Source organism: Photinus pyralis, unplaced genomic scaffold, assembly GCF_008802855.1.
Source record: "Photinus pyralis isolate 1611_PpyrPB1 unplaced genomic scaffold, Ppyr1.3 Ppyr1.4_LG3a, whole genome shotgun sequence".
Classification (NCBI taxonomy): domain Eukaryota; kingdom Metazoa; phylum Arthropoda; class Insecta; order Coleoptera; family Lampyridae; genus Photinus; species Photinus pyralis.
Window position 1 is genome coordinate 9,706,270 of NW_022170509.1, and position 23,548 is coordinate 9,729,817.

At 37.4% G+C, this 23,548-nt stretch overlaps 2 protein-coding genes across 4 annotated transcripts in view; both read left to right on the top strand.

Annotated features, from left to right (window-relative positions):
• Positions 1 to 736: 736 nt before the first annotated feature.
• Positions 737 to 2,203, top strand: LOC116165688. Its single transcript, XM_031480342.1, has 2 exons — positions 737 to 977; positions 1,022 to 2,203. The coding sequence occupies exons 1-2, from the start codon at positions 859 to 861 to the stop codon at positions 2,067 to 2,069; spliced, it is 1,167 nt and encodes a 388-aa protein (XP_031336202.1). The 5' UTR covers positions 737 to 858; the 3' UTR covers positions 2,070 to 2,203.
• Positions 2,204 to 4,336: 2,133 nt separating this feature from the next.
• Positions 4,337 to 23,548, top strand: part of LOC116165676 (rho GTPase-activating protein conundrum-like) — a 37,855-nt gene continuing 18,643 nt past the window's right edge. The window contains exons 1-2 of one of the 3 annotated variants that reach the window (XM_031480324.1): positions 4,337 to 4,636; positions 20,670 to 20,731. The gene's annotated coding sequence lies outside the window, so the exon portion shown is untranslated. The remainder of the gene's footprint in view (positions 4,637 to 20,669; positions 20,732 to 23,548) is intronic. The other 2 variants (XM_031480322.1, XM_031480323.1) reach the window with 2 other exon arrangements.

Consider the following 23,548-nt stretch of genomic DNA (forward strand, 5'->3'; position numbering starts at 1 on the left):
TGGTCTTTAATTGTTTACTTAATTGAATGTTGGCTATTATTAGATACCTATGCGAAATTATTGCTTTTATTTAAATTGAGAAAATTTGTAAAATTTGTAGGCTTGCAGGCGTTTTCTTTGATTACAATACTTACTTTGATTACATACTTTAGTATGTATTTGTTAAGGCATCATTTTTGTAAAAAATGGACAAATGTGTTAAAAGTTAATGGGTTTGATTAATAAATAATAATTGATAACATTTTTGAGACGGTAATAAGGGGTCTTAGGAGTAACTGGAATTTTTTAGTGGTGTTTAATAAACATTAAATTCACATATAAGTTAAAGTGTGGTTTTAAATTTAAAGTGTGTAATTGTTCTTAAAAAGTATAATATCACGTGTGATTATGAACCCAGTAAATTGTGAATCTCTTTTATTGCACCCGTACCCGCGTATGTTCAATAAGGTACTATTTGGTTCCCCCCTGGATCTACGTTGATGTAGGGAGGGGATTTCTTTTCTCAATGATGCATCTGGTCTGGATAAAACTGCGCGTATTTTTTCCATTCTCATTACAGTTTACTTGCAGCACTTTTAGTCGCTCATGCAACCGCACGGTTTTTTTTCATACATTGTTTAGTGCCGCACTAAAGGAAAAATTCTGTAAGCAAGTCTTTATTACGTCACAGCTTATTTTGTATACACACCTTTAGATATTTTAACAAAATAAACATGACAACGCTGTTTTTTTTAGTTTTCGTATCCTTCTGTGATTTGAAAATTATAACATAACGGTCAAAGTCAAGAACCGTTTCTGTTCAATTTTATGGTGTTTAAAATCGTAATTTATCATAATTGTTGATGAAGGAGTAAGAAAATGGAAAAAGAACAATGTCAATTTAATAGCTTTTCGGGACCGCTAACTCTTACCGAAATAAAAAAGGCACTATCTATAAAAAAATCGCCCCAGTCTATTCAAAGAAGAGCCTCCATCAGGTAATGAACTTAATAATAACATTGTAAATAATATTGCTTTATAGTGACCTAAACCCATCACGAAATATCTTCTTTGAATATCCTGAATTATACTTGTGGTCAAAAATGAATTTGTCGAACGGTGATGATGATGTGGATCTAGATTCGTCGGTTCAAGTTATACATGATCCACCTATTGTAGTATCTCCGAATATCTCCTCATCCTCAAAGTATATACAGCAAATATCAGAAATTTTACAAGTGAGCGATAGCGAAAAAGATACAACTTGTGACAATAAAAGCGGAATACTGCGATTGTGTAGTGATAGTGTCATAATCATCTCGGATGATGAGGAATCGTATGAACAGCTAACTACCAGTCTCAACTCGACTCAAAGTTCACTGTTCGAACTTAAAGATAGCGGCTTCACCAACTTAGGCTCGACAAGTACAGAAGACGTGAAGTTTAATGATACAATAGAAGAAATGGAGAAGTTCCTAAAAGAAGCAGCAACATATTCAAATGAAACCATGTCACCTATTCATCCTTCCACACCATTGACGAAAATCAACACTTCCAATGATAAAAGTGACTCTTTTAAAAAACCATTGTCCAAGATACCAATAGTGACCAAAAAGAATTTGGTCAAAAAATCCCCATGTGTTACAAAAACTCCACACTATAAAGATATTGTTAGTCCAGTCGCCATTTACATCAAGAATTCACCACACGTTCCTCTGATACAAAACGTTCCCACAAAGCAGTTATCTCAAAAAAATTTGTTCCCAAGTCAGAAGTTGCCAAACAACGATAATGACTGGGAAAATCTTCTCCCATCAGTGATCTATGCACCTCCACGTAAAATTCAGTCGACTAGTGAACCTTCCTTAAAATTACCCATAAACATTCACTGCCACCTTCCTACTACTCCGCGTATAATTAAACATAAGGGACGATTGGCTGGAACTAATCGCTTGGATGTTGAAGAAAAACTAGTCGATGATGGTGATTTATCGTTAAGTGTGCTAAGTGAGTTGGACAATACTGTCCCGTTACAAGAAATTTCAGTGCATACCTGTAAAGAGCTCTTAATGATGCCATCGAAACACTAACCTCTTGTCCGACTGATTTAATCTAATTTTAGGTTGCTATAATTTTATCTCCCTATTTAAATTATAATTTTGTGTAAAATTTGTATGCGGTTTAATTTTTGCACCAGTGATAAATTATGTAAGAAGTAAATAAAAATTACAAAACCTTTTAATTCAGTAATGTACTTGTAAAAAATACATTCTTGCTGTTCTTTGCAATATTCTTGTCTGCACTAGAAGCACAGCATACCCTAGAAGCATATGTGACTAAAATTTCAAAAAATAAAAAACATTAAATAAGAAACTTGACATTGCAGTCCTGCGCATGCGCACATTAATCGTCAAGTTTTTTTTTATTGGTTGAGCGCAGAGCTAGCTACCAATTGTAAAAAGGAGAGAAATATAACTAGGCGTCGACGGACGCACGGAGAAAGTGCCGTAATAGCGTAATTTTTGAGTTTAACTCAACTCTGGGTTTGAGCTCAATAAAAATCTTTCTATGCAAATAGTGAGGGGCAATGACAAGAAGTAAAAACTTAATAAATATCTAAACTGTTCAGGGCAAATTTGATCAAAATAGAAGTTCTAACACAGAAACCAGTAAATGTAAAAGCCCATGGCTAGAACTGCTAAACAAAAGGGCTCACATGCCGACAGGCCAGATCAATATACGAAAAAACTACTTTACACTGGAGCCCTGGGATTCTGAGGAGACCCCATATCATCTACTATCATACAACAGGTGGATCTAGACCGAAGTGCTACCTCAAACAGCGAATCAGCTTGGCTAATCAAAGGGGAAACGCAGCCAGTATGGGGATTTTTAAATAATTTATACTTAGGAATGAAATTATTTATTTACTTTAATTTTTATCTATACACCCTGTTATATTATTAGTTTTTTTTATGTCAAATGTTAACAAAGACTTTTCACACGAAATATTCGGTACCTAAGTTTATAAAAGAACAGAAAAAAGGAGATTTTAGTACGGGTGGTTTATTTTACCTCAAAGAAGTGGGTAACGTGAATCATTGTGCTAAAAAATTGAGGCACTGTTATGTCCAAAAAATTATACCTCTTAAACCTTTCAGGTTTGTAAGGATCGACATTTTATTTGTGTATTTTTAGTATAGGTACTTTTGAAAACCATAAATGGTAGAGATGCGAAAAAAGGGCACTCTGAATCTTGAATCGATTAGACTCAACTTTTGGAATTGTGTATTATATGGTTATAGAGCTATGCCCAAATTGAATTTCATGCAATTCGGTTCATAACTAATAACGATGTCAAAAGGGTCTTCCTTATTTTTTGACTTTGTGGTTCAATGGTAGAGCGATGGACTATAAATCCGGAGGTCGGGTGTTCGAACCTGCATGGATTGAGCATTGAGGTGAATGTTTCATCTGTGGCAGAGATGGGAATTACCTTAGACATAGAATAAATACAATTCCTCTATGCCTTAGACCAGTTTTGAGCATTCTGCCGGCTACTCCGAATTAGGTTTTCCTAATTTGTAAGGTAAATACCGGAGTAGTATAGAACATACTTAAGACCTTCTGCAGAGGCACCTCTAAAAAAAAGCATTATGAGGGTCACTCCGTAATTGGGAGCAAGCCTGTTGAAAAGAGGGATAATAAATAAATTTAAAAAAAATATATAAATTCGTTATTGAGATATCGTGCTAACGGACGGACGGACAGATACCGCAAAATTATACACTCGCTAGCAACACATTTTGTGGATTCCGTTTATTCAACCCTTAGTACCGAGGGGGAAACGAAGGGTGCAATTGATGGTCACCCTCAGGACGCTGAAGGATTGGTTCTCCTTTCCTTGATTCTTTATTGAATACTAAAGAAAGACCTTTGATTCGTTAGGTTCCAATTCCAAACCACTCATTATGATTATACAACCTGAATGTATTGTGTGTGGCCTATGAGAGGATTATATACAACGTGCACGCACATAAAATGTATATTTTTCTTCGCCACAAAGTATCTTTAGGAGCACACGTGCAGAAATTTGTTCGTGATCATATATTTCGTGATGCGTTGGGAGAGCCATCTATGTTTTAATAACGTAACACAAATATGTACTAAGCAACGTTACTAAGATAACTGCCTTTTTTCAAAACATTTCCTTGAGACATCTTTTTTTTTTGTTACGGCAGCTGCACGTTTACCATCCTTTATAATGGTGAAGTGCAATGAAACAAATAAGGAGAGCATACGCCATTCATATTTAATTATATTTTCTTTACGATAACAATAATAGTGGGGATTTTATATCTTTATTCTTTAGAAGTGCAAAAGTAAGAGAGTGGAAGAACTAGTTTCTTCTCTTTCATTAACATATGATAAGTTATTAATGGAATATCGCGTGTCAATTGTTTATTGAAATAAAAAGTCAGCCGTTTGCGTATTTCTGTGTTTATATATAAGAAGCATCCTGTAGGTAAATAGTTGATAAGTAATCTGATAAGAAATATGTGTTAGTGCAAGATACACGGCCTGTGGAGAGTGACATGTATCTATTTCCAATTTAACGTTTGTGTTTGGATACCTACCTACATTTTATGTAAACTTGGTGAGTATTTATTTATTTATTTACAATTTCGAAACCGACTGACTACAACTGCTTTTTTGGGTAATTTTCCCAAGCGTGACTTTTACAACAGACATTTATATAATAATAACAATAACAAAACAATTACTTTGCATCTTACATAAATTGCTTAATTAAAAGTGGAGAGAGGATTTAAAAATTGAATTGCATTTAGGAACCGTCTGCGCAATAATCTTTCGAGTATAAAAAATCGGCATTGTTTAAAAATTGGGCATTTTCGAGAAAATATGGAAAGTTCGGCTGTCATTGAACTATATTTCTTTATATTTCCGTAGTGTTTGTGATAATTTTCTTTGATAACACTTGTCGTTTCCTCTATAATTTTTTTAAAACGATAGCAACCCACCTAATTAGGTATTGTGAGGTGTACGATCTACCAGATAATTTATTAAATTGGAGAAACCAGTTTTTTCTTACGTCAATAGGCATATTATTTCATTTTACGGCTCTCTTTGTGTTTACAATTACCAATAAAATATTGGTGCACTAGTCATTAGTAAATCATTACCTCATTTCATTGTCGGATGCAGCCACCCTGATTTGAGTGAAACTTTGACAGGATACCATTAACTACAAAAATGCGACCTTGAACACATTTCCGATAAAGGGCAAAGGCTTCTCCGATTGAGACAAATTAGCCTGAGGGAACCTGATGTTCTTTGACCCCCAAAATAATAATATACATAAAAGCGGCATTTTTGATCTTCAGCGCCAATTGTCTGCCAATCAGTGCCGCGGATGAATTGACTTCCCGAGTCCTGGCTAGGCTTCATAACCAGAACAGGGATTTCAGAATATCCCAAATATCATTCATAAAGACACCCTGCCTAGTTGGAAACTGGGAGGATTGGTACCGACAAATATTTTGCTTCATAATTCTCACTTTTCCAGAAAATCCGAAATCACGCTCTTTGTTTTTATTATGTCCCCGAGAGTAGGTATCCCCTCGTAACTGCAAGTTAATATCATTTATTGTTTTTTGAAGAAATCTGGCAAGTACGCGATGTCTGCTTCTGATTTGACTACTTTTATCCCAGAAACGCAAAACTGATTGCAATAGTAAGTACAATTTCGATACCCAGACTTCAGCTTACTATGGAAGATTAATCGTTAGGAGTTAGAGTTAGAATTTTTATTTTATTTTGCCTGTATTTTTGAGTGGGCGGGGTTTCAGCCGAGGCTGCTCTACCAACCCAACCCACTCTACATCATTTACAAATATCCATGCCCGAAGCCGGATTCGAACCAGGGACCCTTAGCACCACAGTCCAGCTTCAACTGAACTGCGCCCCACGGGCCGGCTTTAGAAGTCTTCATCATTTTCGGATATTCAGCGAATTGCTTCTTATTCACAAATTGAAGCGGATGGTGTATTTATCACTAACACTCGCACTAACATTTTCGCTACCAAGTGTTGTCATTGATGACACAGTGAATTGCAGTGTTATTCCTGGTCTAATTCTTTTAAGATGGCGTGTAAATCCATGATCACGTTCATGATATCGTGGCCAGAGCTTCATCTACGGCCACCGAAATAATGTTTGTAAATGCAAATCTCGATTGTTCCTTAAAAGACTCACTCAGGACATTAAATATTGATTCGCCTTTACTGTCCGTCTCCAAAGTGTTTGCGAATGGGCACTCACATGTGCCAATAAGAATGCTTCATTTCCAGGCGAGTTTCCAGGTAAAATGGATGTGTCCAGTTGAATAGAAAAATGAGTTGTTTGCATTACTGACAAGAAGCTTTCAGTATCATAGCTCATTTCATCAATAGGTAGGTCTTTCTCGAGGTCTTTGTTTTTGTGCAGAGTCATTTTTACCTCTTCAACACCGAGTAATTTAACTGTTCTCCGACGGTGTGGTGGTTTTCCCGAGGGTTTGCCATATTTTGATATAAGCAAGCCATCATGTTTTTTATTAGTTATCTACCTGTAAAGAAAAAAAATCTTTGGTTTAATAGGATATGGCTGATTTTGATCAGTTTCCCGTGGGGTCCACCTGGGTCGCGTTGGCAGTCACTGATCTACACTTCCACAAAAGTATCGAAATGCGAATATTTCCAAACGAATTTTGCAATATTTCCGGAAATGTTCGGGACTATTCGCATTGCTAACGAATACCTATTTGCGCACCGGGCATTTAAGCGAGTATTTCCAGAACTTTACAAGAACATTCCTCCGAAGTTTCCAGTTTATACTAGTTTTTAATCGGCCAACCCCCGAGTTTTCTTTAATTTTTCTGAATTTTTAAAGTTTTGTTTGGAAGGTGCAATATTTGTTATGGCATATCTCGTGGCATATGAACAGAGAGTGAAAAGTTTTTCTTTTTTAGGTATGTTAAATAAGAATTTAATACTCAGATGCGTTTTATTCTTAAAAAAATAGTATAGTATATTTTGCAAAATATACCGAACATTCTAGAACATTCCCGAATATTCACGAAAGTGCCCGAATTTTCGCAACAATAAATAAATGACGGGAATTTACAACACTAATTGTGAAGCATGTATCCCCGGATGTAGTTTGTGTGGTACTTTAAATATTTTTGTATCTTTGTTTGAATTTGTTCACCACCCTTAAAATGAACATAAACCATTTTGGATTTTGTTTACAGGGCCTCGACGGGGCCTACAAATCACCATTTTCAGGGCACATGTAAGCGATCTCTTCTTTGTTTCAAAAATTTCAATTTTTTTAATAAAATGAACTTTTACATAATGCGTGTGTGTGAGTGTGAGTTGTACTCAACAATTTTAGCGTCGAGCTGTTAAGCGAGACGCTTAAGCTTTTTCCTAATCGCCCGATCGCTCGTCCGTCCGTCCGCTCGCTCGCTCGCTCGGTCAATGACTTCATGTCCATCGATTTAAAAGAAAACGGATAGACCGATTACGCTGAAATTTTACAGGCGGATTCTTTATCAAATTTGTAGATCGGAGTTCGTGAATTGGCAATGTAGGCCAAAAAATAAGGAAGGCTCCGTTCGTTATGAACCGAATGGCATGAAATTCGAACTGAGCATAGCTTTAGCATTGCCAAAAGTTGATCCTCGTCGATTCAACATTCACAGTGCCTTATTAATTGTCATCTCGGCTATTTATGAACCGAATTGCATGAAATTCAAACTGGACGTAGCCAGTACCATATCAATTGTAATGTCACCGTCGGGGTCGGGGGGCTTAATTCGTGCATGTTTTAGTCTCGGTTCTAGTGTTAGTATATTGAAATAATGTCTTTATTCAAGAACATGTCCCGCCAGGGTGCGGACCTCCGTTAACCAAGATGCCGCGAGCGGCATCCATTGAACCTATTGATACCTTCGGTTCTCAAGATGCAGCTGCAATAATAGGTCTGGAATGAACGAGGCCTTTCTTTCGTTGTTTGATATTTGTAACAGGATTCACAAACCATCGTTTAGATGCGCATAAAAGTAAAGCCCGTCCCCTCGCCCTCCCCGGTTCATAAATTGTACATTTTTTGTTTGATATTGTCGAGCCTCGAGGATATTGTTTACAGGATCCACAAGCTGTAAATGACTAGTTACACATACATGGGTTGAACAGTCTGTGCTCCTAAAATAAAATTTAATTTTTGAGACAGTTGATATCAGAAAATGATTTACTTACATAAAATACTCGTCATATGGAGAGGCCCATTTAATGATGCTATGCACATTTTCCGAGACATTTTCAGATAACTGTTGCTTAAGTGTCAAGTGTTCTTATTCTACAGCGGAAAATAATAAACTTTATGGTGGGAAACGTTTTTTCTTCGGTTTTTCTACACTTACCATTTTTTGATGCTTTTTAAAATAAAGTGAGTGCTGTACTCTTTGAAGTATCGGGCGATCAAAAATGAGTGACTGTCGAGTCGCCTTTGGAAGTTCAGGTTAAGTACGATTTCTCATGTAAACAAAAATTTCTCGAAAAATTCCAAAGATGATTCGACGGTCAATCATTTTTGATCGCTATGTACATCGAATATTGTTGTTTGCTCGTTTGATTTAGTTTACAGTGCCCATAAGCCACCCTTTAAGTACATATAAAAGTGAACCCTTTTCTTTTTCAGAAATTGTAATTTTTCTACGAATGCCATCTTTTACACAATAGTCCGTCTGTTGTGAGGGTTGTAAGTTTTGTGGTATTTCAAATGTTTTTGTTGCCATGTTCTATTAACAGTCTAATTGTATGGGAGATATCCATGGTGTGAAGTAACTCAAAATGGGGTTGTATATAATCGAGGTATGTATTTTAAACCTATAAATTTCATAAATCTGTAACAGATTTTATAGCCAGAAAATGGCCGTTGGTCGAAACTAATCGCTGTTTTTACAATATTGTTCTATTAAATTCGAGATTAAAGTTGTATGGGGAAGGTTTTGTGTCTTTCTGGCATTTAACGACTCGAGTCTAATAGTAATTTGTATGCAAGTAGTATGTTGAGACGGGTAGATGTACATTTTGTATTTTGGAAACGGACCATAAAACAATTAACCATACTTTCCAGTGAGGGCAAGATCACCTTCTAGGTGGGCTACTACCCCTGACTACATGCCGGCTTCTGGTCCCCCGTCCCAGTGCCGTAAGCGCGGACACTGTAGGGAGTTTTTAGCGCCCCCCCCCCCCCCAAAGTGGAGCGCTTTTGTCCTCACTTTTCCGTCTATCGTCCCTCAGTCACTTGACCACGTATCGACTTCGTGTTTTTGCTATATGAAAGCTTAAGCGTTCTAGATGTGCAACTTTCAAAAACTCGATCAAAAATTAACTTTCGCATTCATCACGTTGTTGTCCAAAATCGTTATTTAGGCATCAATTCTGTTGTGGAACAAACTGAACACTATTCCTTGATGCCCAAGAAGTGATCCATATGCATTTTTTGTGCCCAAAATATTTTTGGTCAAAAGATGTCAATTACGTTTATTTATACATCAATTTTCTTGGGGAAAAGACCAAACTCGATTGCTCGATGTCCAAGAAGTGATCCATGTGTATTTTTGGTGACTAAAACATTTGTATTCAAAAGTTGTTAACATCTTTGTTTATGCACCAATTTTCTTGGGGAAAATACCATATTTGATTGCTCGATACCCAAGAAGCGATCCATGTGTATTTTTGGTGACCAAAGTATCTGTACCCAAAAGATGTCAAAATTGTTAGGTATTAATGCACCAATTTTCATGTGATTATAAAAGACCAAGATAGTTAATGCTCGAATTAATGTTTAATGTGGTGTATACAATTTGCTTTTGAGGTGTTCCCCTCACCACAAGGAGAATTGAAAAAACTACGTAAGTCAATATCTTGGTCGATACAATTGAATTGTTTCGAACTCGGTTACGAATGTTACCTACTTGCGAGGTTACTTGAATGTATTATACTTTTAATCAGTCATGCTTTTCAAATATCTCAAATGTTTCCACGTGAATTAAAGGCAAGAAGAGAAAAGTTCTGCCGGAAGTATGATTGTACATATCTAACCCGAGATCTAACCCTTCGGAAGCGCGAGGTAACTAATTTCACTAATTACCAACACTATTGGGTATGTATACTTTTTCCCGACTTTCTTCCATGGAAATGAATGCTGACCACACAACCATTAAGTAAATAATAGTTATATAAGTAAGTAAAACGCTACCGGAACTACTATTATTACACTTCTACTCATCTACCTTGCAATTATCAAATCGGCATAGCTGTCACTGATTTCAAAAGCGACCTTTGTAAACCGAATCATCAACCACATTCCTGAGTGAATATAACAAATTGCATAAAGGTAAGGTAGTTTCCCAAATTGTTTAATACAATTGTGCATTACCGGCCAAATATCAATGAGCAATCGAAACTTTCTACCTTATACAAAAACAATAACAATTGGAAAGTGCTTTTAATTACATTTTGATGCAGATTGCAGATACATGTTATATAATTATAATTTGAAAACAGTTTTAATTGGGCAGGAATTCTTGTTCGGCCACCGTAATAGCGCATTACACAAGCTATTTATTAAAAACGCGAGATCATAATTTGCATTATATATAGCCATAGCTTATTTGTTAAATTGTAATGGTTCACAAGAAAACAATTTAGAAACACTTAAAACAAATTGTTATGCTTCACGTCATGCTATATTAAGATAAGCTATAACAGTACATTATTAGGTTATTACTCCGTTAATAAAACATGCAAAGATATTTACAGTTTACGTTTGACATGCTTTTTATTTGAGGTAATTATAGCACGAAAATCATTTTAACTAAAATGGGGAATTCAATCTAGCTCAGGCTCATTAGGCGACGTTCATACGCGGGCGACATCGCGCGACTTTGAATTTCAAGAATCTGTTCATGCGTATCGTGTATCACCTCAGTATGAACCCCGCCTTATACCCTCATTCGCGACTTCTAAGGTCTTTTTTCCAATTTTTTAGCTTTTTTAAAGAATGTTATTTGTTTAATTGACGATTATTCCACGTCCTTTCTCCACTTGGACTGTACACCTTAATCCGATTCAGTTCATATCCATGGTTTGAAAAAAATTGCTCCGTTTTGGGCAATTCGATAGAAATCTTCTGCCCCATTAGCACCATTTCCACAGGTACAAGGCAAATCTTTTGGAAGTTGCGCAGTCGTACCAACAAAATTGATACTACTTTAAGATCGAAGTAGGATTACGCGAACTGTGGCGCATCGCGAGGCGCATCGTCACAGATTATGTGTGTCGGAAAATTAAGTGGAATGGCACCACGTCGCCTCACCGTACATGCATCCAAAATACTCTTCTTATGTTTCCTCTGTAACTCCAACACCCTCTTTCATCCATGGTTCAAAGTTCACCACCATCACGCTCCCTCATTTCTTCTTCACACACCCTTTTCCTATTTTGTCTTTACTTCATGTCCCCGTTCAAGCCTCTCTCAGACCTTCTGTTTTTCACGTTTTATTCAAGCCTTCTCTTCAGGTCTGTTACACACCTCCTTCCAGCTTTCTTTACACTTCCTCGCTCCCCTTTCAAGTGCTTCTTATCTGCCTCCGACACAAAGTCGAGGCGTTGAACGATAGAGCTCATTTTTCTCACGTACCTACTTAATCACCTTTACGTTGTCACCTCTTATACCCGAGTTAAATCCTATCATAGATGTATCACTTCTTCCAGAACTGCGCACTGAATCCAGCCTTCATCAGTCTTAGAGACACAACCACTTGAAGGTCGCCCGAAACACATTTAAACTGTAGGTACGCTATTTCATGGAAGAAGGAAGGTGAAATTCTTCGAAATATCGCATCTTCTCTTTGTGAGTACCTTCCGTTTTCGAGATTTCGTCTCGTCCGGACGTTCCTTTCTACCTTTTGTCGTCCGATGCTCCGTTCTCGAATTATAGCCGACCTCGATAAGGGGTAGAAGAACAGGGAGGTGCTAAAAATTAATTACTTTCGTCGAGACATATTAGAATTCCATGACGAATAAAACCAGTGATACTCCCCTTCCTTCGTCTTTCAAAAATTCTACTCAATATGCTGAAGCATCAATTAATTAAAGGCATCAACAAAAAGAATTAATTTCTACCAACTAGGTACTGTAGTACCATTGAATAATAAATCTGAATTATTATAAATTGTGCACAACTCTTGTGCAGATAAAGTGCATTTTAAACGAAATAACTTTTGTTTTGACATCACCAATGAATATATTTCTAGCAGACGTCTCAATCGCCCTTTGTGAGTACCCTCTCCCGACAATCCGTTCTTGAGGTATGAGGGAATATACCCGATCACGATAAGAGGAGGAGGGCTATGGTTGGTAGAAATTAATTCCTTTCGTTGAGACCTTTCATTAGAGTACCATGTAGGATATAACTAGTTCCAATCCCTCCCTTCTCCCTTCACTCCGTACTTTGATAAGAGGACAGAAAGAAGGGCAATAGTTGGCAGAAAACGGTTCCTTTCGTTGAGACCTTTAATTAGAATAGGATGAGAGAATTAATTTTTAACCCCCCCCCCCCCCCCCAGGCCCCTTCGCTCATGATCTCGAAAAAGAGTCGCACGAGAAAGTTTGTACAAACCAATTTATTTCGATGAGACCTTTTATTAGAATACCACGAAGGGTAGAACATGTATTTTACCCCCCCCCCCCTCAACCCCATTTTCTAAAGTTTAACTTGGCACCACTGAAGCATGCGTATACAAAATTGGAGACCAATTGGTTGTCGTATGTAAAAGTTATGCACGTTTTACTTTCAAAAACAGCATCTCAGGAAATAATTCGTGTGGGGGGGGGGGGCATTTTTAGACAACGAAATTTGATGGCCGTCTGGCACGCCTTCAAGGTATAGGCTACCTACTGCAAGAAATTCCAGGACTCTGGGACCATTCCCCTAGAAGTAGTTCGCAACGGCAGAAATGGGGACGGACAAAACGCAAACAATAGCACTTTTTTTTAATTCTTAAAAAATGCGCTAAAAAAAGTTTTTTACCCTCAGGTGAGTCACTTTCCATGCTTTGATCAGTATTTTCTAAAACGCCATAGCTATGTGAACTATGTTTTTATTTACTGGAAGTATCTATGGTTAAAACTTCAAAGAAATGTCTCCATAAGTAAGAATGTTGGCATTGAGCAATCTGAGCACATCTGATTGTTACTGTATGCGATATGTTTGCCTTTATTAGAAGAATCTGTGGTTAAAATTATAAAAATATCTTAATAAATAAGGCAGATAGCATTGCGCAGTTTGTGCATGCGCACATCTGATTTTTACTATATGTGATATGTTTGCCCCCGTGTTTGCCTTTAATAGTAATAAATATGTTTTATCTTTCATGGTACTTCAATGCACCTCTTATCGAGTTCGGTCATAATTCATTCTCAAAAACGAATTGTCGGAGAGAGTACTGGCGCATGGAAACGTCTGGGCGAGACATAAGTATCTGATGATGATGTCAAAACTGTATGTGTAGTATGTACCCAACCCGGATTCGAACCAGGGGCGCTTAGTACCTCAGTCCAGCGGTATCATGTAATTTTAGATATTTTTACGTAGAATCCAGTGGCGTAGTAAAAAAAGTGTTTGGCCCATCGTTTCTGAGATTTTACCCAATGTTATTTATTAAATGCAACACCCTGTATAAATTAAAACGTCAATTTTGCATTCGTTTTCCTGATTAGCCATGAACCATAAATAAATATCTTATTTTTTACGGTTTTTAAATACATAGTAGGCCATGAATTCATGGAGAGTTTGGTAAATTTGAAAAATATAATATAATTGATATTTATGTAAAAAATATATAAATCAAATCAAATGATAAATCAATGTAATCGGGGAAAAGCACACCAAAAATTGATGTTAAGATATACAGGGTGTTGCATTTAAAAATACCAACTTTTAACTTAAATCTCAGTAGCTGTAGTCCAAAAACGCCGAGGTCTACGCCATTGGATTCTGTGTAAAAATATGTAAGATATGGAGTTTTCACACAAAAAGGTGGCACAGGGTCGCGAAAACCGCAACTCCCTATCTTTAAAAACAGCTGAGATACACTGAAGTCAACCAAAATAGGACACACGGTACATATCGCGGGTCGCGCTAAAATGGTTTTAACGCTTGCTTCAGTAATTTTAAAACACATCGAAGCATTTGCATTGGGATAGAGAATAGAGAAGACGTTGTGGTTCAATGATAGAGCGTTGGGCTATAAAGTCGGATGTTGGGTGTTCGAACCTGGACTGAGGTGAGAATTTTTCTTTTGTGACAAGAGATGGGAATTTCCTTAGACCAGTTTCGAGCATTCTGCCGGCTACTCTGAATTAGGCTTTTCTGCAGTTTTCCTTAACTTAAGACCTTCTGCAGAGGCAACTCTAAAAAACATTGGGCGCAAGTCTGTTGAGGGCCCAGAACAAGAGAGGGATAATAAATAAATAGACATAAATCGCGTAATATAAATTTTCTACTCAATTGATGAAGGCATCTATCCAAATGAATTGACGGCTAAATTGTTTCGTCCCAAATTTGTTTGTCTTGAAATCAACCTAATTTTTACGTATTATAAGGCTAGGTCAGAAATTGAGATTCTCATTTAACTCTAGGAAAGTTCACCAGAGCGTCGATTGATCGTATATTTTGAAGGCGTCACGTGAAATTCTTCAGTCTTTAGGTATTGATTTATACCAAAACAAACGAATGGTATCAAAATCAGCGCAAAATTGGTGGAAACAAAGGACCTGCGAAATTAGAACTATTTGAAAATGTTGGCAAATGAGTATAAAATTTCGGAAATGAGCAGGAAATTTTGGAACTGAAATATTCCTAAAAATCGGGAAATGGCTGGCGCTTACTTACATGTAGTAAATGATTTGCCATCGGATTCGGATACCACTTTCGAAAACTTCCAGAACTGTAGGAGATAAATTTCAAATGTTGGAAATGTTCATTAAATATGTCAAAAACTTTGAAAATGTTTTGCAATGCTTGGCCTCCGAACATCAAAGATAAAATGTCTACACCACCATTACCAAACAGCATACCTGATCTCCGGAAATGCGCAGATAATTTGGAAAGTGTCTAGAAGTTTTTCGAATGGCTAGAACTAGGAATATGGTACACGGCCTGATTGGTCATTATATTGTGATAGTGGCGTTTCGCGATTTTGGGTAGTATTTTTGGGGATAGTGGCAGATACATCAATTTTTTTTGAGAAAAGGTCAAATTTATGGCCAATAACTTTCATGATGCTGGCCACCCATTGGAGGCAGTGGTGGCCAATGCCTCGATGGGTGCTAGTATTTATATTTTCCGAGATATTTTCATATTGACTTCTTGAACAGATTTGAATTATGGTCTTGATGGAAAAACAATACGATTAAGCACGTGATTAAGTAACGGCGCTTATCAGTCGTAATAATTTCCACTCGGATTTCCATCGTTCTACTCGCGTTCTGGCGTTCGGCAAACCGATTTTTGATTTTGAAAGCCACACTCTGTAAGTGTTTCGTATAACTTAACTACACAACTCCTTTAATTACTTATTATCATTTATATTTTATCAGGACTTTTGTCAGATAATTGTAATCTTTAAAGTAGGTAGTAGTGTAATGGTTTTTCTTCACAAGCATTACTTGATCCTACAGGTTTGTCATTCACTACATGAAAGATTGATCTTATTTATTTATTACGTATTTTTATTTTTTTAAATTACGTTTTAGAAGAAAACTGAAGTACATATATAGTGCGACCAATTGCTCCATTACGAGCTCTATTATTGCATGTTGGTCTCGAGTCTCGTAAACAATTCTAAAAATGTGATATTTTGAGGAATTAAAAATTGTGGTAATATTTCCCATTTTTGTAGAAAATTTGTAAAATAATGCCCGCATGAAAAACCAAAAAATACAGCAGTTATAGATAGGCATTTTTTTTGTAAATTTAAGAACGAGTTTAAAGAGAAATGTAAGCAGGAAATAGTTTTTTTTTCATTGTGACAATGATAGAATGTATAACCTTGTGGCGAAATATTTATGTTCAATTCCACGTCTAAATTGGCCAAACTTGGAATTGACCGTTTGAGATCATTAAAATGCGTAATATATACGTCGTTGAATTATTTAAAATGTCATTCAAAGACGTCGGTTGTAATATTAATTAAATTAATTTGGGTTAATCAACTATAACGGACATTACGTCCAGTACACCCATAATTCACGTATTTTATTATTGCATATTTGCATATTTTTATGCAGGCCTTTTCCATATGAGGAAAGCTCGAACCAAACGGCAACCTACACAATTGGGTACTTTGGTTGTTTAAGATTTTATTGTGTCTAAATTCGTATACCTTTAACAGTTAAGCAATTTTATTGTCGCTACGTTGTTTGCTAAAACTAGGTGACAAATACTGTAAGAAAATCATTTCGGTGACTTTAATAGTAATAATTTTTGTCGATTATTGTGTAGTGCTATTGTTGATTATTGTTTAATTAAATAGAAAATGTTTTGTTTAAAGTTAAAAACATTAGAAGACACAAGGCTATTGCCTCGGTTTCTTACAGAATACAATCCAACGCGGACTCAACCGAAGAACACCGAGTTCGCCTAGCCCTTCCTTACGATTCCTTTGCGCTTTCTTCACTTTTTTTTATTCACGCCTCATCCAACCCTTTGTCATGCTTCATCTGCACCCCTCTCCCATTTCCGCTTTAACTGTTTACATCATCCCCTCCTGCATCCCTTTCATACTTCCTTCACATACCCATCACGGCTTCTTTATGCTCCGATTGTCTTAATGGCCCTGCCCGTTGCAAAGGTACACTGCGCATGTCTGAGGCATTTTTCTTTGCTCATCAACAAAATGTAAGAAGCAAATCTTAAACCTACCAATAACCTAATGAATGTCTAACTCCGCTGAGTTAGATACGCATTTTTTGTAAAAAAAATTGTTCATACAAAGAATCGAACCCGAGCCGCTCGGGTGCAAACTGGGCATTCTTGTCACTAGATATTGTGGTACACATTAAATCGAGTTGGACCGAGTGAGGGGAAGGGTTACAAAAATGTTAAAAATATTTAAAGTTCTTATGGCAATAATTCCAACTATAAGGTTGTATTAACCCATTTTGACAAGGGACAAGCGTTGTTTCTTTAAAGACCTTTTTTATTATTTAACTGACCAAAGTTTAAGTTTTTGTCCTTAAAGGCACGGTAATGGGTTGAACATACAAATATAAGAAAAAACGATTACCTTATTTTAAATCATCAACTCCCTTAGCTTCCTGAGTTTTTCACTTGGTGATGGGTTGCCTGGCTAGCGTATTACGAAAAGTTGAAAACTCCCATACTATTCTAAGGATTTACGAACTACAATGGAAAAACGAATTTGGTGAAATAACTGCGAGCGACTTGTGATTTTTACGGCGGCATATTTCGTACTGTCTTCATATCATCCACTGTTTTAACCACGGAATGCATTACTTTCCTAGATTCACACTTAATCTCTTCCAAATGTTTTCATGAGCGCAGTTTTCGGCAGAACTTATTTGGGACATCGCACCTAACGCTTTTTTGATCTATCGCTGAATTCGACTGTAATGCTTCGCGGCTATGCGCATAATGCCCTTCGAAAATCTGTTACATGTTAACTTTTCCCAATTTTACAACCACACCTTTAAAATGGTTGCTAATCGATTTGCGCGGCCATCTTTATGCATTCAACCAATAACCTCCAACTGCTTGTACCAATCCCACGTTTAGAAAAGCAATTGCCCGTAGCCTCGGTCGTTAAAATCCTCGAGTAATCAGTTCTCATGCTACGTCGTGAAACGGATCCAACTCTTCAGAAACTGACACATTAACTCCGCCTAATCTTCCGCCAGACTGGCGCGACCAATTTTCTCCCGCAATCGATCGGCCAGTGCCGTATTTGTAGTTAAAGAACAATAGAGCAACAAAATTTTGTGAAGAATCCTTACTTACAATGAAGCCAGCTTATAATACTCATCCCTAAATCGAATTAAATAAAGGTGCTAGAAGGTTACACCCCCATCACCTGTTTCACATCTCTGAAACTCTTTACGTCACAATCTTATTACGTATTAGTATATTAGTACGATAATATCATAGGCCTTTTCCCACTTATGATGGATGACTCATCGCTCATGGTTCTTTTAAACGCACCACTATGTATATCTCGTTATGTGATGGGTGTAACGTTTCCAATAAATGGTCCCATGATAATTTCTCGAGATATTCAAATTTAAAACCGCGAAATAAATTATTGGATCGAATCTAAAGTCCAAACTCCACGATGTTATTCCAAATTCTCTGAGATAAGCAAGATAAACATCGATCACGTTACCGAAACTCGCCAACATCTCGCAACGTGGTTAAATTACAACAACCGCAAAAGGAACAAGAAAAATCGACAATTTGCTTACCCTAGATAAAACTACACGAGACACTAGCTCAAATAAGAATCTATTTTACTTTAGCCAAGATAAGAAGATTACTCAAGGTTACATCGTGCACGGAGGGCGAGACAGTGGGAGTGACGTCACCAAATCCAAGATAGCGGAAGGTGTCTTTTTGCTACTGATGAAAATTGTGAAAATAAAAAAAATATTTAAAAAAATACAGGATGACAAAAAACTTTGAAGGAAACGGTTGAGGTTCTTTTATTACGGGTGATGGGAAGAAAAAGTGGCAGTAGCGCATATTTCATAATTAGGAAAGAAATTATTTTTTGTGTGTACCAAAATTCCATCCTTTTTGTCTGTTTTGAGTGCGACATACAGGATGAAAGTAAGCGCTGTTTTCATAATCCTCATTTTAACAGCAGGCCAACTTTATAGTTTGGCGAACTTCTCTGCTCCATCATGGGGCAAGAATGTTTGAAGTGACTGCCGTATGCACTATATGTTTTGGACGGGAGTAAAATCATCTCATCCGTCACGCTCGAGTAATACCTTGCGAGCCTAAGGCGAGGCTAAAGCACATTCGATTTTTAAAATGGTCAATGTATCTTTGACATTGACTAATATACTTATATACACATTTAAAGCGGAATAAAGAGATGATTATAAGATTTTGTTAATTATACGTATTAGTTTGTCGCATATATAATAGTACAAGCGAATATTAAGAAGGCAGTCATATATTGGCAAGTTCGCTGTTTCCCGATGTATACCTAACGGTTGATGACGCGAGTTCGAATCCGAGCGCCCCCGTTTTTTTTTCTATAATACATCGCACAAAAAGAAGAGAGCGAAGGAGCGTTGCATTTCCGAATTTTTACAAAATCGCAAAGCGCATACTCAAAACTTAACTAAAGCCGTTGTATAAGAAACGCAAATTGTGTAGATTTTTGGGTCATTGCTTATTTGGAATAAATGATTTTTACTCCCCATACATTTTATGACTCGATTTAGGACGTATGACGTACTTACACAAAGCCTACAGTTGAAGCTGGGCGCCTGTAAAACTATGATACCATCTCTGTAGGCGAATGTCAAGGTGGAGAGAATTCATTGGTACAAGTCTCACACTACCCTACGTAGAATAAATTTGCTCAAAGTTTACGCAGACATTTTGAGTAGTATTGGAAGGTTACGAGTGAAAGAAAGATACACCTTTGCCACTCGTTTCAGTGCGACACTTTACCACTTGTTGTATTAATGCTACAGGAGTTAATGTTTAAATATCTATGGCTATTGTAGTTGTTTCTTTCTCCTATGCAAATAGTATAAAAAATGACGTAGTGTTTTCATTCTTTATATTATACTTACCTTGAGGAGGTATGTTCTTATGAATTATGCGAATTATGGACAAAGCAAATGTAAATAATTGTCTAACGAGTGTCGTCTTAATCAATCAGCTTGAACCTTTGGGTAAAGATGTTTCGATTATGTAATCCGTGATATATGCTCATGATTAGACAAGACTATCAAAGCCAAGAGCATTAGATAGGGTTCTTAAGGTGGCGTTACACGGCATGCGAAGTGTCACACCTGGAGTGTGATTAGGTCGGCGCGATGAGATTCGCGCGGCGTGTCCTATCGCGTCGATAGGCGGTAAACTTTGCACTCTTCAAAGTAAACACGCCGCGCGCGACCTGGAGTCAGGAGTGGCGTGCGTGTGCATGTGCAATCCCAGGATGCGAGATCTTCGACTATACGTCGCACATGGGCTCGTCATTCCGCACGCCACACTCCAGGGGCGACACCTCACGCCGTGTAAGGCTAGCTTTAAAGTGATTTTCATTTCATTGACGCATTTGATTGCAAATTAGTTGGAGTTTAGCTAATTGAAACTCAAACAACGTTTATAATGAATTGCGTCCTTGTAGTTTGTAAATATAGGTATACTTTGTGCGCGTTTGTCAAGTTCTTCTTTAAATAAGTTAAATCTACACATGGATACTAATTAATTATTTAAATGCAATTTTCCTCTCTTCAACCTAAATCGATTAGTACACACTAGATACGTGTATGTTACATTTATAATTCTCTTTTTAGATTTATCTAACTACTCCGAAAGCATCTTTGCTGCTAGTCATTTGCATTGGTGCCTTATGATGGTAAGCAATCTTCTTTATTTTTATAACTTTTAAGCGTGTATCGAAAACTGTTGGCCGACCATTCTAAGGCCCGGTGCACATGAACTGCAAAGTAATCGGGACGCCGAAATTGTTTTCTACCAAGGTAGTTGAGGAGTAATGGGGCCAGTGCACAAGGACGCCGATACCTATCGGACACCATCACTCCCAACGTCTTTCTGACTATCTTGATGCAATCTTGGCGTTCCGAGTACTTTGCAGCTCATGTGCACGTGACCTTAGTCACTGTTCACTGTGGAATTTTTTCTTTATTACGAGCTCCTAGCGAGTTTATAATTTGCGGTGTCTGTCCGCCTGTCCGTCCGTTAGCACGATATCTCGATAACGAATGGACCGATTACGATAAAATTTAGTAGATGGATTCTTTATGAAATTTGTAGATCTGAGTTCGTGAATTGGCAATGTAGCCCAAAAAATAAGGAAGGCCCTTTTGACGTCTCCGTGAGTTATGAACCGAATTGCATGAAATTCAATATGCATATAGCTTTATCCGTATAAAACGCAATTCCAAAAATTGAGCCTAATCGATCAACATTCACAGTGCCCTTTCCGCATCTCGACCATTTATAAACCGAATTGCAAATTTTTTTTATTTATATATATTTTATTTAAATGAAATTTGATACATAACCACTTGGAATAAAAGCAAATATAACGTCAGTTTCAAAATTTGGTTTTGCGCATGCGCAGTGCCAATTTTATTATTTATGGAAGGATTTAAATGAAATTTTATGCATAGCCACTTGGAATAAAAGCAAATATAACGTCAGTTTCAAAATTTGGTTTTGCGCATGTGCAGGGCCAACTTTCTTATTTATGGAGGCATTAAAATGAAATTTGATACATAGCCACTTGGAATAAAAGCAAATGTAGCGCCATTTTCCAAATTTGGTTTTGTGTAGGATGTGCAGTGCCAACTTTCTTATTTATGGAAGCAATTAAACGAAATTTCATACATATACACTTTAAATAAAAGCAAAACTAACATCAGGTTTAAATTTTGGTTTTGCACATGCTGTAGCCATACCCAGGAGCTCGTTTTCTATATTTGTTTAGTTTATTCATTGTGCAGATTTCTACCTTTTATTCTCATTTGGTAGCCAATACTCTTAACGATTTAAGTTATCCATTTATATATTTAATTGAATTTTAAAATGTGCTGCAATGAATGGATGTGATTTTCCAATAATCATTTTCTCGACGTCATTTGCGCAAAACGAAATATGCAGCCCATTTCACGTGGATAAATGAGAAAATACTATGCAAGGAACAATAGACACTACACACAACAAAATTATGGAAGACGGCCATGTTATTTTTAAAAGTAACACAACTGGCACATACGCTATCATCTTGCGAAAGTCCAAAATCGACACGGGTTGTATTACGGGTTTATGGAGAGAAACAGACGCGCAAACGCTGGCAAGTGCTCATCAGTCTAATGACGCAGAACTTAATCGCTTTACTTAGTCGAATTCAGTTTGATGGTGGAACACGAGTTGTTTAAAGTGTTGTGGTGGGTATTAAATCTACAGCCAGCATCCCTTAAATACTGCCATTAAATTTATACATTTATAGATAGTTAATTAAATTGAATTGATAGACCGACCGACGCATCAATCCAATTAACGTATACACTTTTTCATACGCTCGGTTTCGGCGCTACGCCGCCTCGCCTCGCTCGGGTTCGTGATAGCTCGGCTTTTCCTCGCCCTGTTCATTCAATACATCGCGTTTTTGAAAGTTCAGCTTTGCAGCGTAATATATTCGTGCATTTTCTCGTTCTGTTTTTGCTATCAATTAGATAGATACAAATGCTATTATATTGTACAGCGTGGCCAACTAAGAATGCGAAGTACTGTATCTGGGAAGCTAACCAGGCTTGCGGCAAAAAAGTTATTACTGAAACGGCCAAGAGAAAAACCTGGAAAAGTTTCTGAAATGGTCGCTAGGGGGCGTAACTGCAATGTTGAATGTAAAAAGTGATGTTTTTGTGCATTCCGCTATATTAACCTAACAAAAAATCCATGGTCGTTAACGTCGTGGATAATCTGAACCTTTTTCGTTTGAATTGAAAGGTTTCCGTAAAAAAACATCCTGTATTTTCGCAACGACTGAGCCGATTAAAACAAACTTAGGCTAGTTGAAAAAAGCTATTCTTGGGCTACAAATGTTATAATATTTTAAGTTTTGTTGGTTTCACATGTCGCCGCTAGAGGACTTTTTTCGACATTCCGACAGAAATCGTTAATTTTCTCAAACAAATTAAATGCATTGGTATGGTTTTTTCATGTAAAGTAATCGAGAGTCGTTAATAAACGGCAAAAAATGATGGTACACACTGCCTTTTTCGCACCGTCTTAACACACCGGGTGGTTTAACACTAGATATAAAAAGTGATGTGATTGGACAGGGTTATTTTATATAAAATAAGAAAACAACCCGTTAACTCGATTTTGTCGAATTTCTACAAAACGGCCTGATGAAATTCCCAAAAATTTTGTGGCGGCCGCGGCTCCGGGCCGCGGTAGCGGCCCGGGCGGCGGTGCCCCTCGAACTTTAGGCCTTCCCCCCCCTCGGCCCCCCCGAAGTTTTTGCGTTTTGCGAGGGGTCCACGTTAAATTCGCGAAGGGGGGGAAGGCGCGACGCGACGCGCGCGCCGCTCCGGCTCGGGACTCGGGAAGGACCGGCCCTTCGTTCGAGTGCCGAACGGCGGTCCCCGGGCCCCCCGTTCGCGGGGGAGGGCACCGGAAAGATTTTCCCGTTCGCGGGCTTTAC

What these genes read in the sequence shown, in the direction of transcription:
- LOC116165688 (XM_031480342.1), top strand. Translation starts at nt 859, where the DNA reads ATGGAAAAAGAACAATGTCAATTTAATAGCTTTTCGGGACCGCTAACT. An exon ending in CAAAGAAGAGCCTCCATCAG is followed by an intron (nt 978 to 1,021) that starts GTAATGAACTTA and finishes ATTGCTTTATAG; the next exon opens with TGACCTAAACCCATCACGAA.